This window comes from Lasioglossum baleicum, chromosome 10, assembly GCF_051020765.1.
Source record: "Lasioglossum baleicum chromosome 10, iyLasBale1, whole genome shotgun sequence".
Taxonomy (NCBI): domain Eukaryota; kingdom Metazoa; phylum Arthropoda; class Insecta; order Hymenoptera; family Halictidae; genus Lasioglossum; species Lasioglossum baleicum.
The window spans coordinates 583,212-600,660 of NC_134938.1; the positions used below are offsets into that span (position 1 = coordinate 583,212).

Sequence of the window (17,449 nt, forward strand, 5' to 3'; positions counted from 1 at the left end):
ACGTATGTGCTTGATCACCTTTCTGCGCAACGTTCGCTCGCAAACTGTTAATCGAGCGGCCATACTTTGCTGTGTAGTCATGGTTACCAGTACTAACTGAAACTTGAACTATCGGAGGTTATTCGAACGCCAACCCCGGCTGCTTTCGTTCTCCGTTATTGAACAATTTTTGGTTAGATCTTACTCGAAGAAACGACGAAATCAAGGTCTATATGCGTACATTCATATGTACTTCCGGTTGGCGCCATCGCTGTTTCTACAATCATTTGGAAAATAATATCGAAATATTACACTATATGTACTTATTATGTTTACTGATAATTATGCATTTATGAGAAAAATGAGTAGGTGTAATTTAAAACATTGCAAACATATATATAGACGAATTCCGAAATACTTCCATATTATTTTAAAAAATAAATTGCACGCTAGAAAGTCGACATCTTTTCTTTCATTTTACTCGAAAAAGGGTTAACCAATTTTAATTCGAAAATTAAGACATTTCTTTCAACCCAGATAATTTTTATTCTAATGTACATAATCTTTTTTACATTATGCACGTGAAATTGAGCCTGTATTCTATACCACCGTTGAGCTTTTCACAATTTATAGAATACAGACAAATTGAATAATATTAAAACTGTTTTGAATTTTTACTGGCGTCTCAGAGTCACCATTCGAGTGCAACGAGTTAAATAGTTGCAGATTTTCGCGCGTCGAAGGAGGATAATAGTTACCGCAGTGTCGCCAGATCTTCCCCCTCCACGACGCTGTTGCCTCACGCTTGCTCAGCACATTATGCCAAGGGCCGGTCAGTGATGGGATTGTTGGCGCTTTTCGCACGCATGCGCGAGTTTCGTCAGGGCCGTGTCTACGTCTACGTCCGAAAGTGGGGAACTACTGGGGGGGAAAGTAGTGGGAGACTATATGGCGGGAAATTAGCAGGGCGACCAAGGTACCCGATCTTCGTACTTGACTGAGGCTAGAGTCGTCGCGCATGCGTGCGAAAAGCGCCAACAATCCCATCACTGGGGCCGGTCCGGGCCGCGTTGCGGCTCTTCGCTCGTGCACAGTGCTGCCAGATGGTTGTGAGATCGCAACCAGGTACTCTCCTACTTTTCCCCTTCCACTATCCTATTCCATCGCTTTAGGATTGAGTGGGGCAAATGGGAGACACATTGCGCGTGCGCGATGGGGACGCAACGATGACAGATGAGATGACATGACATTTCGCAGGTTTTAGGTTATTGCCGCGTATCGTATCGTACTCGTGTACATATACGTACTTAATGAAATAAATCATATGGTTCGTTCTAAATAGACATTGTAAACATTCTTTATTATATAATAAATAAAATGAATTGTAACATGTGGGAGTTTCAGTCGTGAAGCGAAGTATGAATGCTTTCTTTTATATGTACAATTGAAAAAATTTTGAAATCTGTATGTATGTAGTACTGAGTTACATTCCAGTAAAATCAATAAATCATAATATATTTTAACACTGTTAACCCTCATACGCTTCTCAAAAATAGTTGCATAAAAGAGACTGGGATAATAAATTCACTCATTTTTCTTCTACACGATAAATTGACAAATTACGTTTTATTTGTAACGTTATATTTTAAAGAAATACAACTCACAACATAGACATAAAGGGATCAATAATTACATAGTATGTGAAATAAGTAAATGGGTGAATTTTACGCGGCAATAACCTAAAACCTGCGAAATGTCATGCCATTGTTGCGTCCCCATCGCGCACGCGCAACGTGTCTCCCATTTGCCTCACTCAATCCCCGTCGCACACGCGCAACGTGTCACATATTACTCTGGTCATCAGAGAGGGGGTACCTCATATCGGCGTGATTCCCCTCATCTGGCAGCACTGCTCGTGCATCACAATTTCCTGAGATGATTTCGGTATTGCCAAATAGAGCGATTTCGCGCGGCCATTTCACGTTTTTTTACATAGGAAAAATGCATTCTCCGTACCCGCGCGTAAGAATCCACCCCTCCAGGAGGGGGCGAAACTTACCAGAGGACTGGGTTTTTACCTTTTACCTACACACACAGAGAGAGAACAGGCCTGATCAGGCCTGATCCGACAGTGGACAGTGTCCAACAGTGTCGCCCAGTGTGTCCAGCAGTTGCCAGCAGTGTCCAGACAGGGGTAATCGAAAAGGAATCGGGGGGAATACAAGTACCCCCTCTCTGATGACCAGTAATATGTGACATGTGACCACGGACCTATGTGACACGTTGCGCAACAAGAATCAACAAGAATAGAGTGAGGCAGAGGCACGGACAGAGGGGACTGAACTGGACTGAACGGTGTATGTAATAGGATAGTGGAAGGGGATAAGGTGGAGAGCCTGGAGGCTGGAGGGGGAAATCAAGTTGAAACTTGAAACCATCTTCATTGATCTTCATTCTGACCACACGGTGTCGCCAGACGCCAGACTGAGAAAATCGAGGGGAATTAAGTACCCCTTCTCTGATGACCGGTCCAGTCTACGGCGAGAACGAAACCCCACATGGCGATTGGTTTACTCCAATAGCTCGTCTCTGTGACTGTGACATGTATCAATTATTTTTTTAAGAAATACTTGCTCAGTTAAAATGATAGATTTAATCTCGTCGAGAAACAACGTCTTCATTTGGAGCGCGGAAGGTAATCCTCTTTGTTTTTTTGAGAACATAATATTGCAAATATTCATTGTTTTTTAGACTGGTTGAACCTTAGAAAACATCATAGGATTGTCGGTGAATTGATAGGTTGCTTACCGAAAAAACCTAGGCAAGATATACTATCTGGTCTTCCGTTACTTTTACAATCAGAAGAAGTATCTCTTCTGCTAGAGAAGAACATAGCGCAGCTTATCCACTATCCGTGTCTTCAGAAACCACCGAACGACTCGTTGAAAGAAGCTTTTGAGAAATATAGAGACGCTTTATTCGTTGAGCAAGAGGAATGTTTGAGGAATGAGAGGAAGAAACAGGTTTCCAAAATGATCTTTCTGTTATCTTTATTATACAAATTCTTTATCGTGTATCTTTTATAGGTAATCAGTGTGATGGACAAGATTGTGGAGGGAAAGAAACGGAAGATACTTGGGATAGAAACGAGGAAGAAGAAAGCGAAGAAACCGTTAGATCCGAAAGTGCAAGAAGCTCTCAATAACATTGAAATAAATAGACAAGAACTGTTGGAGGAGGAAATGGCAAAAATACCTAAACTAGATAAGACTGAAGCTTTAATTCAAACTCATACAGGTATCTATTCTGCAAAGGAAAATTAAAACATTTATTTTATTAAATATCATTTCTGCTTACTATGTGCATAAACATCCTACCAGAGGAACAGTATTATAACAATACATGTTCTTCTAGGAAAGTTTGCTTCTTAAACGAATGAAATATATATATTCTTAGTATACCCATGGGCAAATAAAGACGAAGTTGAAACAGTGGAGTGGAAGTATCCTAGCAATCCTAAAGAACAACTTAGATATAATACATATAAGGATCTTTGGGAGAGAGGATACTTCATAACAAGCGGGGAAAAGTTTGGAGGTGATTTCTTGGTATATCCTGGTATGTAATTACATAGAGTTTATTAATTCGATTTTGTTACAAACATTTCAAGTTCCCAATGTTCCAGGTGACCCTATAATGTTTCACTCGCAATTCATAGTCCACTGCAGGGACAGAAACGAAGAAATTCCAATAACTGAACTATCAGCTCAATGCCGCATCGCGTGGCACGTTCGGAAAACGCGTGTATACGCATTCTTCTCTAAAGATCAAACTGATATTGTATATGAATCGTTTCAGTGGGCAGAAAGTAAAGTACTTGAGAATCGATAGCATCAGGATTTGTAGAATTTTGTACAAGAAATAGAATGAAAGCTTTATCGTTTTTATATTACTATGTATTCGCACCTTTACTTCAAACAGTGTCGATTACCACAAATTGATTGTGTTGTTTCCTGGGAATAACATTAAAATGTTTCTTATATATAACACTATTCTCTCTACCTGCATAGTTCATTATAGCCCAGCCGTGGGTGTTATTCGGATTAATTTTTTCGCATGTAACCATTACTTTTCCAGCTTCTAAAGCGAATAGTGTCCCGTTTCTACCCATGCCAACCTATAACGGAAATCGTACATGAATTCTTATAGTTTAAGGAAGATGCTGGTAGTACTTTCTTGATGTAAATGCAGTGGGACTTACGTATAGTCCTGGATGGAACCTGGGCCTAAGTTGAGTGACTAGTATCTGACCCTTCTGGACGAACCATCCATCCTGAGCCTTCCATCCTCTATGTTTCGGTCTCGGATGGCCAGGTTTAATTCTCGTACTAGTACCAGATTTCTTTGACGCATACCTTACGCATGCTGTTGATTATTTCTTGTATTAAAATCGATTAACTAAAGAAAATACATTATGAAAATGTCTACAAACCTAAATTAGTGGTAGCAGTGTTTACAAAAGGCTTTGTGATCTGCAAAGCATTGTTAAACAGGTGTGTTAAGAGAGACATATCTGAAAATACAAATTATGTTTGTTTACTTGGGTGCAACATAACCTATCGTAAAAGAATTTGTAATGCCATTTTGAAAAAAGTTATTTAATGTTTACGATCATGACCATGTACGTTTTATGCAACTTAAAATAAATCATCGATAAGGATTTCAATCGATATGTACTTTTGTTACATTCGAATGCGAAGGATAAAGGTTACCTAACCAAACTTCAGCGGGAAGTCAACTTTGGTTAACGATGCTATCACCTTCTTGCGGTGTTTGTTATTACTAACTGTGTAATGCGTGGAAATTAAAAATGTTACGCAAAAGTTACGTAAAAATTGTTACGCATCCTTATGAATACAGAAATAAAAAATTTGCAATGTGATAATAAAATACCATATGTAGCCGAATTTCAAGAATCTCGAATCAAATGGAATCTTATTTTCTGCGGTAGTAGCCTGTTTAGATCTGAAATAAATTCAAATCGTATTTTATGTCCTATTGGTTTCTGAAAATTTTCAAAAGCGATAATTGCATAAAGATCCGCTGTTTAGTAACGAGTATATGTACAAATTCCTTTTAAATTCAATCACATACAAATTATGCAAGCAATCGAAAGAAATCCGATGAAATTTTCTAGCTCACCCTGTATATGGCCACACAGGCCATATGAGCAACCAAACAGAGGGAGGAGGTACGCGTGTCATTGGCCGCTCGATAAGTAATCGCTTCCTAGAGAAGCCCACACTACATATAGGATAGTTATATAGCACAGCTACTTATCGAGCGGTTGATGTATCTAACAATCATTGAAACACCGAATACACAATGTATTTAGAATAACATTAATCGAATATCTTAAGCAGAACATACCAAAGAAATATTCTATTAATAAACACAATCCTGATAAGCAGTAAGGGAAAAATGGAATTAAACAAGCCAAGTACGAGTAAAGCGAATGCGAATAAACAGAAAATATGTAGAAATTTGACGCTGCAACAAAAATTGGAGGCAGTGAAAAAGAAGGATGCGGGTGTTCCAACGAGTAAAATAGCAGTAGAGTATAATGTCAACGATAGCGCTGTGAGAAGGTGGGTTCGCGATAGGGAGAAACTAGAAAAGTACAGTATCTCCTCCAAATCGAAGCGTGTACGTTTGTCTCCCGTTGAGAAAGTGAACGTAGCGTTAACTGCTTGGTATCAGGATGAAAAGAAAAAGAACAACATGATTACAGTGATACAAGTGAAAGGTATTGCATCTTGAAAATCTTCTTATTGAATAGTTTCGATGTAACTATAGAATTCATTTTTTCAGCAAAGGCTCTGGAATTGTTTAAACAATTCGGCGACACAGGAACGTTTAAAGCGAGCGATGGATGGTTGAGAACATGGAAGCAGAGGAACGGCATTCGTTTCATGACAAACTGCGAGGACCAATTGTCTGTCAACACCGAAACAGCTAACAAGTTTAAGAACGAGATTTTAGAATTAGTAGAAACGGAACAGCTAACGTTAAATCAAATATTTAACGTCAACGACACTGGGCTTTATTTCAAAATGATGCCTAATGGATCTCTAGAACATTCAGCTCCAAGCTGTAAACAGATCGAGGATAGATTGACTGTAATGGCCTGCTGCAATACGAGTGGCTCGTTGAAAATGCCATTGCTAGTTGTTGGGGAACATGAATCATCGAAAGCACTGAAGAATTGTTCTGTGTCCTATACAAGCCAGAAGAATGCTTGGATGAGCGACACCATTTTCGAGAAATGGTTTAAAGAACAATTTGTACCTTGTGTCCGTAATTTCTTGAGATCGAAAAACTTACCAGAGAAAGCTATCTTATTGGTGGGTAACGCTAGGACACATCCTTCAACAAACATTTTATCTGTTGACGGAATTAAAGCTATATTCTTCCCACCTAATGTAACGTCAATCATTCAACCTCTTGTTATAGAGGCAGTGAAAAGGAGATATAAAACGAAACTGTTAGCATTCGTGATAAATGCTCAAGCCAATGGAATGGAGTATAACGAAGCAATAAATTCGCTCGATATTAAAAACGCTATCGACTTGATAGGCAACGCTTGGAACGATATAGCGGAACAGACAATTTCTAACTGTTGGAAAGAATTATTAAACATGCCGCTCGAACAAGACAACAGTTTGGACAGTATCACCTCCAAGTACATTCATCAAATGTGTAAAAAGATTCCATGCCATAAAAACGTTACTATAGATCAGATTAACGAATGGATTCACGCTGATTGCCTACCAAGTCTAACCGATGGAGAGATTATTGAGATTAAAGAAGAACCCTACAAAGACGAGACCGGTGAATGAATATTTAATTACTAGTCTTTATAAAGTATAGTCTGTCCATTACTATTTAAAAATGTTTGTTCTACAGATTATTATACTGAGAAGGATCATCTGAAGGAAGAGGAAGTTTCACCTGCGAAAGCTTTGGATAGTTTGGTCTATGTCATCTCATTCTTTGAGAAGACTGGGAAAATCTCGCTTTTCGAAATGAGAATGCTGAAGAAAGTGAGAAGCAGATTGTTGAAGATTAAAAATAATATTTAATGTAAGATAGCATTTACTGTAAGATAATATTTATTGACTTCGACGACAAATCATATGTTTTGTAATACATAAATAAAATGATTGAACTTCACTGTCACATGAAAGCGTGCCCATGTAATCGTCAGCCCGTCAGCCATTCAGGTGCATTCAGGGCGCAGGAATTCTTCCGCTCGATATGCACTTGTATGCACTGCATCATATTGCAATTTAGTGCGAAATTTAAACGCATGCACAAACACAGCAGAATTATCAATTATATTTGATATAATCATTAAAAATCTATAAGCTTTTAAATTTAAATCATCAAAAACTTACGAAAGTTCATCGAAGTTTAAATATACATATAGTCGGTGTCGGAAGTCGGAGTCCTTCCCTTGCGAGTTACTTTATCTATTTATATATATATGTATGTATGTACATGTATAAATAATATGTACATCGACAAAATAGTGATTTGTAATCTTTGATAATTAAACAATAAAGCTCAAATTGTAATTCTTTCACCCTCAATTTTCATTTTCCATATCCCGCACGTATTTACAATAAAATTCGAAAACACTGTGGCAATGTTCCACGATCAAACATAACCATGTATATAAGGTCTGTCTCATGAGAGAAGGGACTTGGGTAACGACCAGTTTGCGTCGTTCGCTGCGCAGGTTCGCCCTGATTGGTAGAACTCCCAATGCACAACGAGCATGAGCCAACGAGTGGAGTTGGAAGGCTCGCAGCAAGGCGCTGCGATCAGTCGAGCTGCGCAGAACGAGTCCCTTCTCTCATGAGACATTAGTTCGCATTTTAAAGCGGTTGTTATGCACGAAAAAGCAGCGAATTTGTTAATTTTCTAAATGACAACGCAACCGATATGTTGATTTCTAATGTAAGAATATTTCGATCGAAACAATTCGTATGCTCGTTTAAGGAATTAAGGAAAGTATTAACGTTAAACGTTAAAAGAAAACTACATAGTAAAGAACCTCCTGATCAATTATCGCAAAGTGGACCATGGAACGTATTATTTTTTGGCACAAACGGATTTGCGGTAGAGAGTTTAAAGGCCTTATATAAAAAATAGTAAGAAATGTTTATTATTCATATGATTTTCAATTCTCTTATTGCTTTATTGTTAACAGTTACTATTCGTTCGTTATTAGCGATTCCAAGATCGTGCAACGTTTGGAGGTGGTTACGCTGAATACGGTGAAAGAGAATGCAGTTATAAAATTCGCGCAAGAAAAAGAACTTGCTATAAACTATTGGCCACTTGAGAACGCTATACACCACTTCCACATTGGAATAGTTGTTTCGTTTGGTCACCTGATTCCATCCAAGATCATCAAATCTTTCCCACTGTAAGCTATTTTATAACAATCAGTATATTGTTATGTTAATATATCTTCTGTTATTAACATTGTTGCAGTGGTATGCTGAATGTTCATGGCAGCTTGTTACCAAGATGGAGAGGAGCAGCGCCGATAATTTATTCATTAATGAACGACGATGATCAAACAGGTGTAACGATAATGAGGATAAAGCCAAAGAAGTAAGCATTATTTTTCTATATGTTATAATTAGACTAAACTTAGAATTATTGTATTGTAATAAATTGTAATTTCAGATTCGACATAGGTGAAATAATTGTACAGAAAGAAGTCAATATAGGCGAGCATGAAACACTACCTGAGTTGCATGATAAATTAGCAAAACTCGGAGCGAATCTATTAGAAAAGACTTTCGAAGATCTACCAGGTGCATTACGATCCGCGAAGCCCCAAAATGAAGCCAATGCGACATATGGTGAATATAAGTTTCATGCCTCTAATTGGTTCTGATAGTGGAGGAAACATAATAGAACTAATTAATTGCATTGCACTATTTAGCCCCGAAGATAACATCGAAGATAGCTACTGTGAAATGGGATGAAATGTTTGCAACAAATATTTATAATTTACACCGTGCTCTTGTAGGATTGTATCCGTTAAGTACAAGATTAGGAAATAAGACAGTAAAATTGTATGATATAATGATCACTGATAAATCAACTGCCGAAAGATTGATAGAACAACCACCAGGTAAATGTATAATATTGTGCATGAATTTTTTTTTTAAATATTAATTAAATGTTAATTATATCTTTGTAGGAATGGTAACGTACGATAAAGTAAGCAACAAATTAATTGTAAAGTGTAAAGGAGCAGGCTGCATTTCTGTAAAAAGCATAGGTGTTCAAGGTAAATCTGTTATGACCGCGCGTGACTTCAACAACGGTTTTATAATTGGTAAAAATGAAACGAACATTTTGTTTTCTTGATGAATTCATTTTAAAATTCAGCAATGAAACGTACATGAAACAGTTGTCACACAAGAAAGGAGAAGGATTTTGTGCTTTATAAATAATGTAACATTTAAGTTATGTAATAAATGTAATTACGTTTTAAGTGGAATGTATAAAGAACTTATACGATCGTTTTCTACAAATATAGAGTTTCGTTCTCATAATTTGTTTCTTGCCTTCGTAAATATACGCCCAAAGAAACTATATCGAAATCAAGCATAAAAAAATCAATTGATAATAAATAGTTGAAGCTTTATTAACAGAAGACAGAAGTTCTAAACCAGATGTAAAAATAAAATTTACAGTATGTGTTTGTCAAGAAAACTTTGTTTAATTAGAGGAGAAATTGTATCTATATTCTGTATATTTTACAAAAACCATAATGACATTCAATGTCTTAATTTATTTAAACGTAGAATTATAGCTGCAGACATAAAATTGTTGATATTAAGTCTCAGTTTCAGAGGCCTGAAATAAAAGAAATATTTTTACTATTACAGAGTTTTAGTTTTATTGAGTTAGTTTAGCTTTTAATATGTTCCTAGTAACACAATTTCAGATTCAAAGTTAGAATTAATCCATAAATAAGTTTTCAGCTAATTTGTTACTTTGGCCTGCTTCGAAATTCTATGTAGTGTAGTTGTATTATCCGTCATTTACGAAGAATTGATCCCATTCTCTTATAAAAGTGAGATTAAAATTTTTCGTATTAATAACTAATTGCCTTTCGATATTTCGGTAAACGGAACGGTTGTGTTCGATTATTCAATAAATAAAGACGGCACGGCTCTTTACTGAAAATAATTAGTTAATGTTAGCAACTAGTTATTAATAAGATTGTTCGTTCTACGTTTACAATCATTCAGAGAACTGATGATTTACATTGTATATTTAACGATAAAGTACTTTATATTTTGTCGTTTTCGAATGCTGGGGTGAACTGCAATCGTCTAATTCTAATTCAACTTCTTTTTTACAAATTAACGATAAATTTGCCATTCCTCGTTTTGACCAAATAAAAAGTACCGTTATTCAATTGTGCAATTGGATGCATGTAATAAATTATAGTTAACTTACACTAGGATCGCAGTCTGCACAATGCCACGAATAGCCTCTTCGTTTCGGTGATTTTTTAACTGGCGGATCGAGACAGGTGAAGTGGTAGCACTTTTTACATTCATCACACCTGACATGCAACAAGTAACGATATCAAGATTTCGCAATACGTATAAGAATGCTACGGCCAGTCTCGCAATCGATGGCGGCACACTTTAAATTAAAATAACAATCAACTTCTATCTATTTCATAATTCAGGTCAAACGCAATTTTTCCAAAATGTTCATTTCTAAAAGATTATTGTGTGCCATCAATTATGAAACTGATTGTATACGCGATACGTTCGTGTTTACTAACATAACGAGATTTTGACTGGTGCCAGGCATATCACAGACATTACAATGGGTTAAAAGGTCTGTATCTTTCCCTCTCTTTCCATTTCCCGTGGAGGTCCTGCTGCTCGTGTTATTAGTAGTTGCATTCGTAGCTGCAACCGGTGCAGGAGTCGGAACTACAGGTGGAACAACAGGTGGTGGCAGTATTTTAGGCGGCGGCGGTGGTGGTGATGTGATTTCAGTGCTGGTCGACGTAGCAACGAACATTTGCGGACTCGACTCGGAGGCTATCTCACCCTCGGGTCTTGGAATCGGCTTGATCTTCTCGACGAAGTAAAATACAAATTAATCATGCGCACGAACATTTTACACTGACCCAATATACAGGATGGTTCTGGGAACTGGGACGAGGTACTGTTCTTTTTCAAGTAAAAATAGAAAAATGATAGTTCCCAGAACCACCCTGTATATTCAACGCGAGACAAAATCTGAAGACCATACTTTTATCGTTATTCTCCTATGGACTTCCGGTTGCCCCTGTCCGTCTGGATTCTCTACGTCGAGACTTTTCCTTTTATGTTTCCGTTTCCTTTGTTTCACTCCCGTAATCGGGTCGGGAGTATACCTTTTGTGCTTCTCCCTGATAAAGAAAGCAACGAATTATATATTCTACATTCTTCCGAGGAGATTAGATTACCAACCTTCTCCTTTTCTTCGCGCTCCTTTGTGATACCGATTCCGTACCATCTGCTGAAGCTACCATGTATTCAGGAGATCCTTCTCTTGCCGCTATTGTTACATTGTTAATAGGTTGTTGATTGTACACTGGTTCTCCTGACTGAACTGGAGTCGAAGATAGAGGCTGTGGTCCTACTGGCTTTATAGTCACCTGTATATCGCGATATCAATATATAAATCACTGTTTCTACAGTGCTATAAGACGGAGACGATTATAATTCAACGAATAATTACTTTCGGTGTTGTAGGCGTGTCAGGAGCAGTCACGTTTGTTACACTACTAAGGCTACCAGAAGAGTTTTTCGAAGTACTTGGCGTCGTCGGTGTTGCAGGCGCTTGCATTTCCTGCGGCGGCGTAGGTGTCGGCGTTGATGTTAAATTAGAATCGTCCTTGCAGTGTCTCAACTTCCGTGGAGCCGACGTGTCAACGCGTTCTATCTCTGATCCGGAAGATTCCTTGTCGCATTCGGAACATTGCCTGTTTTACGAAAAATTATAAGCTCAATGTAAAAAGCTTGTAGAGCTAAGATGAGTGTAGAAGAATACGCATGTACGTACCATCCCATAAGCTTTGTTTTCTTCGGCATACGCGATAGAGGCGGACTAAGACAAGATAAATGGTAATGAAGATGGCACGTGTCGCATTTCGCAAGAAGATGCTGGTTGGTGGACCTTCTGCATATTCCACACTGATGCCTCAACGTCAGTTCACCTTTGTGATTTTGATCTTGCGCCTGACTACTTAACACTCTACCTTCGCGTATACCTTCCACCCCTTTGCCAACCGGCAGAGGAAAGCCTACACCCATTTTCAACGCGGCCGCGGTTGGCACACCTAATCCCGTACCTATAAGAATTTATAATAAATTTCGTAAACCTGATTTGCCAACTTATAATTCACGTTTTACCTAAAGTTGGTGCTATTCTTGGCTTCGACAAGTCAGCTATCTGCGGCAAAGGTTTCCCGTAGCCGCTGTTCTGGAGCACCTGATGATACATTTCGATCTTTTCTTTTAACGTTAAATTCACACGGATCTGTTCCTCATTGTCTTTCATCACCTCGTCGTACTTTCTGTCTAGCCTCTGTTGTTCGTTTAATAATTGCGAGTTAACGTCCAGGAGCTCCTGCAACCTTCGTTTCATAGACGTTACTCGTAAATTGCGATCTAGATAGTAACCGATAAATTCCACGCTGAAAGCGGGCGGTATGTGCCACTTTTTTCTAACATCGACTAACGCTACGAGTTGTGCTTCCTGGGCTTCTAACGCGGCCGTGTCAACGCCCATGAGCTCTGCTTTTCGTGCTAGTTGTCGACAAGCAGAGGCTGACGTGGTTAATAATCGAGGCATCTTCTGGGTTGGTACTGAAAATTAGGAGAATATAATATTTGATATATTTGCCGTGTTTCACGCGGACAACGTACCCCATGGCGGTGGCCGGGACGCTTTGTGAGCTAAATATTTATGTCTGTGTTTCGCTAATTTCCTTTGAATTCTACGTTGTTCTTCGGTATCTAAGTGATTAGGTTGTTTCAACAGCTGGTGTCGGTACTGAGCTCGTAACTGTAACGCTAACCAGTTGCGTCTACGTCTACGAACGAGAGTTTTATCGGAATGAAGTTTGCAATGTGCGTAGAAAGGATCAGCCTGGTCAACTTCTTCGCTATGAGCTTCCGACAGCAGACCTTCTCTTTGCGCACTGTGGAATATAGTATTGTTAGTCACCCGCCGAAGTAATTGAAATCGTGTACAGCGACTCGTCGTACCATGTAACATGAAAATACGTATGACACATTCCTGCGTCGCATTCTATGCATACTCCAGTACGAGCATAACGCGCATCCTCGCATAATGAACACTGTTTCGCTCCCCATTTGCTATAAGCCATCTCGAAGAGCGTTACGCTTGATAAACGATCGACCTGGCGTAATTACAACACACATATAAGCATGAATATTGTAAGACATCGTTGTTTTATGTATAATAGAAATAAAAACCTTCCATACTTCTCCAAAAGCAACACCAGGTACATAAAGTGCACATACTAAATGGACCCATTTGCCTACATCAGTCTCTTTGAAAATGCCACCTTTGTTCGGACAAAGTTCGCAGGAAGGATCCTCGATGCCTGCGCTGCAAGCTTCGCAGAACCATGGCGCCGATTGGCATAAAGAATCAGTACTTGAAAAACTTTCTACATCGGACACACCATAACATCCTGGAACAGATTGTGTGCAATGTCATAAGCGCTCTCGATCGAATAACAGGTTGTAATTCATTATAAGGGGGCAGTCTCGTTTCTTTTTCGGTAGTCAAACGTGCTAGATTAAAGATCAATTTAGGCCACAGTCGCCCTCAAAAGTCCTATTTTCACGTTTACAAGGCGTAATCTGTATTATTCGAAAGTAAACGTAAAAATTGAACTTTCGAGGGCGACTGCAGCCTAGATTAATCCTTTATATAGCGCTTTTGACTACTAAAACAATTCTGGAAATGAGTCCACCCCTTAATCCGCATCCTTACCTTCATGCACACTGACACCGCATCCGTCGCATTCAACAATTTCATTAATATCATCACTCCTATCTCCTAAGCAACCACAGCAAATTAACATTTTGTTTAATTTGTCTTCTAGAGGTCCACCCTTCATCGCTTGCTGGCGAGCTTGTTCGATAACATCCCCCACTGTCAAGTTTGGATTCTCTTTCCTATTGAGCAGCGGATCCTCCAAAGAATCGTCGGATTCTTCGGACGCGTCTTCATCTTCTATAAATATATAACAATATAAAACAGTCGATTAATTTTAGGAATGTATTAGCCACAATGTTATCATACCTTTTCCAATGTCATTAGAGTCTTCGGAATCATCGTCAGATTCCTCGCAGTGATCCTCGATCCTGAAGTCACTGTCATCGGAACTATCTCCTAAATCAAATTCGAGCAACGGTGCTGTTCCAATCGGCTTGACTCTCCTCTTCTTTGGATCCCTCTCGACTGAAAAAATAATGCAAATTAGAGTTTGTTGGTCCGTGAATTACGATAACAATTCTGATGATAATGTATCACAATAATAATTCGAAATATTCGAAACATTTTCGAATATGCAATGCACTCGCTCGATCGAGCGCATATCCAGGAGACTATACAGAAATCTAATGCTAGGTTATGTAAGTGTTTCATTTACAATGAATACGTACAGAAGCTTGTCATATTAGCCTTGTACTGACAGTTTTATTTAATTTCGATTAGGTTATTCTCTATTGTTTGAACAGCTTCCTCTTGATTTTTTTTCCGTCACCAGTTCTGACACTTCGTGTATATACTATATAGATTTTGAATGTCTCCCACTACTCATTGAAGTCAACGAGTCGTTGCTTCATAAAATACTGACATACGCGTAAGATACGATGCCGGCTACATGAATTAGGTTAATTTTACATATCCTGTATTTATCGGATTTTTACACGCGTCAATTAAAAGGTTCGTCAACCGATCGAGCGGTTTTTCAATTAATCCGGTCGAGAGCCGAATTAATATTCGGATTGTTTACCGACTAATTATGCACACGCTCGAGACGCAGGATATTGCGATAAGAATTTATATTTTTTAATATAATTTTAGTGAATCATCGCGTTCTCTCTCTTGCAAAATCTAACGCGTGAGTGGAATATCCTTCCATATTTTACGATTTTATTTTATAGTAGTAGCAGTTTATTTACTTTTGGAAAAAATTTATATGTTTAATGTTGTTTAACTTGAATATTTATTTGTACATGTTAGAGATAAATGTAGCGTTATTTCAAAATAAAATACATCTTACTTACTCATTGTTTTGTATAAAAATCCTACATCATCGTCCTGAGACATTTTTCACACGTACATAAAGATTTTCTTTATAGTTCACAACATAAAATCTCTCTTCGATATGCTCCTTTAAATATATTACACTTATATTTAATCTATAGAGATTAAGACGGATTCTTCTGTACACGCGTGAACGAGGCGGTATGCACACAATGTTTTTTTGTACAAATATTTATGAAACTCTAGTTATTCAAATTGATTAATTACAGAGAGTAGAATAAACTTCTTTCGCTGGTACATGTTATCCTTCTGACGCCGTCGTGTTTCTACTCGAATCAGTAACATTACGCCATATTGAATTTCTCAAAATCCTTTCGCGGGAAGTACAATCGGTATTTAAATATTTACGGAATTATATATTCCGCTCTGTCAGAGCTGGATGAAATAGTATTTCAAATGGTTAATTGTAAATGATCCTATTTATTTGAATTCGGAAAGGAAATAGGTAGAAAATGGAAGAAATTCGGACCGGAAATTAAGCAGCTGCAATCATTTAACGTAGGTAGAATTAACTAAATTTAATCCTAAAATCGCAAGAATTTGATAGATTTGTTCCCTTTGTTTCTCTAAGATTTCCTTTCTAATTTAAGTAGGCATTATGTATTATTATAGGTGTGAGGGTGGATTTCCGGGATAAAAGCATATACAGGGTGTCCCAAAATTCGTGAAAATCCCGAAAGGGGGTGGTCCCTGAGACCATTCTAAGAGACATTTTCCTTTCCACCAATGTCAACTGCGGCTTTGTTTAGGAGTTATTAACGAAAAACACGGACCAATCGGAGCGCGTCCTGGCCCGCCGCGCCGGCAAGCGAGTGTCGGTGGTACGCCGTGACATCGCAACGAACAAGAGTTTCTCGATAATGTGAATCCTCTCCGATTTCGATGAGCTTTGGATACGTTGTCCAGACCATGATTCTGAACAACATTTCTCTTTAGACTTTTTGGCGATCGGCTTTAGTTTACGAGATAATCGTAAAAAAAGAGGAGAAGCAGAAACTGATTGAATTAAAAACTCACGTATTCAGCCGTAAATCCATTTGCTGCTTCGAAATGTGTGTCACTGGGTCACTCGGTGACGAACTGCACAGATGTCTTCAGGTACACGGCAGTACCGAAAGCCAAGGGACGTACGGCCAGGTCGACGAACTGCACAGCCGGTGGTAGAAGGCCTAAGGGATGCGCGGTCAAGTCGACGATCCAGAATTTAACTTTCACTTTCGAATCGATAAATAATTCGTATGTTTATTTTACACAGATGCCTTGAAATTTTTCCACACTCACAATCACTGTTCACATTTGTCAACACATAGTTATGCAATAATAATAATTGCCATATCCCTTGTACTGCTGCACAAATCACAACAATCAGGTAATGCAATCACTAGACTGCGGATTTCATGCATTTGTAGCAAACATGAGTAGGTGCATTTTAATACAGTAGAGAGATTAAAATAATTTCAAAACACCAATGTATTATTTTCAAATTCTTAAAATGATCACAGTAAGAATCAAATATCTGTCTGGCTCCTGTCCCTTGTAATAGCGGCAGCCAACATTCATTTTGCATAAAGATTCGCAGTCTAGTGATTAGTTTAAATATCACAGTCAAAAAAACAGCTAATACATAGCAACCGTTAGCTTTGAATTTACAAGTCTTTGGAGATGTTCTCTCTACCGCGGCTCGAACGACACTGATTTTCCGCAAGATTTTTCTAAAGAATTTAGGAAGGGCATTTAGAGTGTCGAAATTCGAAATGCACGCTGTAGCACGAGAACGACGGGACGGTTGGACGAAAAACAGGATACGAGAAGGACCGCTTTAAGACTTATGGCAATCACATGTTTAGGTTTTCCTGTAGATTGGTACGCAGAGTCGATGGGTAACCGTTCGAAAACGTCGTCTGTCCTTCTTTTAGAAAGTTTCTTAAGGAAGGTATAGGACAATAGGGATGCTACGCTGACCTGACATTTTTACCCCTTGCTGGGTAAAAGGACGGAT

At 38.4% G+C, this 17,449-nt stretch overlaps 4 protein-coding genes across 14 annotated transcripts; 2 read left to right on the plus strand and 2 right to left on the minus strand.

The window, feature by feature from the left end:
• The first annotated feature begins 1,071 nt into the window (after window positions 1-1,071).
• On the plus strand, window positions 1,072-4,156 carry LOC143212590 (tRNA-splicing endonuclease subunit Sen34-like). The gene is made up of 5 exons (XM_076431513.1): window positions 1,072-2,674; window positions 2,731-3,002; window positions 3,066-3,276; window positions 3,436-3,597; window positions 3,665-4,156. Exons 1-5 carry the CDS (start codon window positions 2,623-2,625, stop codon window positions 3,868-3,870), a joined length of 903 nt encoding a protein of 300 aa, XP_076287628.1. The 5' UTR covers window positions 1,072-2,622; the 3' UTR covers window positions 3,871-4,156.
• LOC143212591 (large ribosomal subunit protein bL27m-like) lies at window positions 3,601-7,737 on the minus strand. Of its 8 annotated transcripts, XM_076431514.1 has the most exons (6): window positions 7,437-7,737; window positions 7,214-7,311; window positions 4,472-4,552; window positions 4,241-4,404; window positions 3,946-4,156; window positions 3,601-3,799 (listed from the first exon to the last, which is right to left on the minus strand). In XM_076431514.1, the coding sequence occupies exons 2-5, from the start codon at window positions 7,233-7,235 to the stop codon at window positions 3,953-3,955; spliced, it is 471 nt and encodes a 156-aa protein (XP_076287629.1). In that variant the 5' UTR covers window positions 7,236-7,311; window positions 7,437-7,737; the 3' UTR covers window positions 3,601-3,799; window positions 3,946-3,952. The 8 variants fall into 8 exon arrangements, with proteins under 8 accessions (XP_076287629.1, XP_076287634.1, XP_076287630.1 ...); XM_076431519.1 differs by lacking the exon at window positions 7,214-7,311 and adding an exon at window positions 4,933-5,004 and having other exon boundaries at window positions 3,601-4,156; window positions 7,437-7,730; XM_076431515.1 differs by lacking the exon at window positions 7,214-7,311 and having other exon boundaries at window positions 3,601-4,156; window positions 7,437-7,731.
• A 147-nt stretch (window positions 7,738-7,884) lies between these two features.
• On the plus strand, window positions 7,885-9,620 carry LOC143212589 (methionyl-tRNA formyltransferase, mitochondrial-like). Its single transcript, XM_076431512.1, has 6 exons — window positions 7,885-8,195; window positions 8,276-8,473; window positions 8,542-8,664; window positions 8,740-8,918; window positions 9,002-9,193; window positions 9,263-9,620. The coding sequence occupies exons 1-6, from the start codon at window positions 7,987-7,989 to the stop codon at window positions 9,430-9,432; spliced, it is 1,071 nt and encodes a 356-aa protein (XP_076287627.1). The 5' UTR covers window positions 7,885-7,986; the 3' UTR covers window positions 9,433-9,620.
• Window positions 9,621-9,765: 145 nt separating this feature from the next.
• Window positions 9,766-15,739, minus strand: LOC143212588 (PHD finger protein 14-like). Of its 4 annotated transcripts, none has more exons than XM_076431509.1 (14): window positions 15,411-15,739; window positions 14,422-14,580; window positions 14,110-14,352; window positions 13,593-13,804; window positions 13,353-13,507; window positions 13,011-13,285; window positions 12,495-12,950; window positions 12,145-12,433; window positions 11,821-12,064; window positions 11,550-11,737; window positions 11,350-11,488; window positions 10,871-11,169; window positions 10,534-10,642; window positions 9,766-9,924 (listed from the first exon to the last, which is right to left on the minus strand). In XM_076431509.1, the coding sequence occupies exons 1-14, from the start codon at window positions 15,451-15,453 to the stop codon at window positions 9,904-9,906; spliced, it is 2,832 nt and encodes a 943-aa protein (XP_076287624.1). In that variant the 5' UTR covers window positions 15,454-15,739; the 3' UTR covers window positions 9,766-9,903. The 4 variants fall into 4 exon arrangements, with proteins under 4 accessions (XP_076287624.1, XP_076287622.1, XP_076287625.1 ...); XM_076431507.1 differs by having other exon boundaries at window positions 13,584-13,804; XM_076431510.1 differs by having other exon boundaries at window positions 9,766-10,250; window positions 13,584-13,804.
• Between the last annotated feature and the right edge of the window lie 1,710 nt (window positions 15,740-17,449).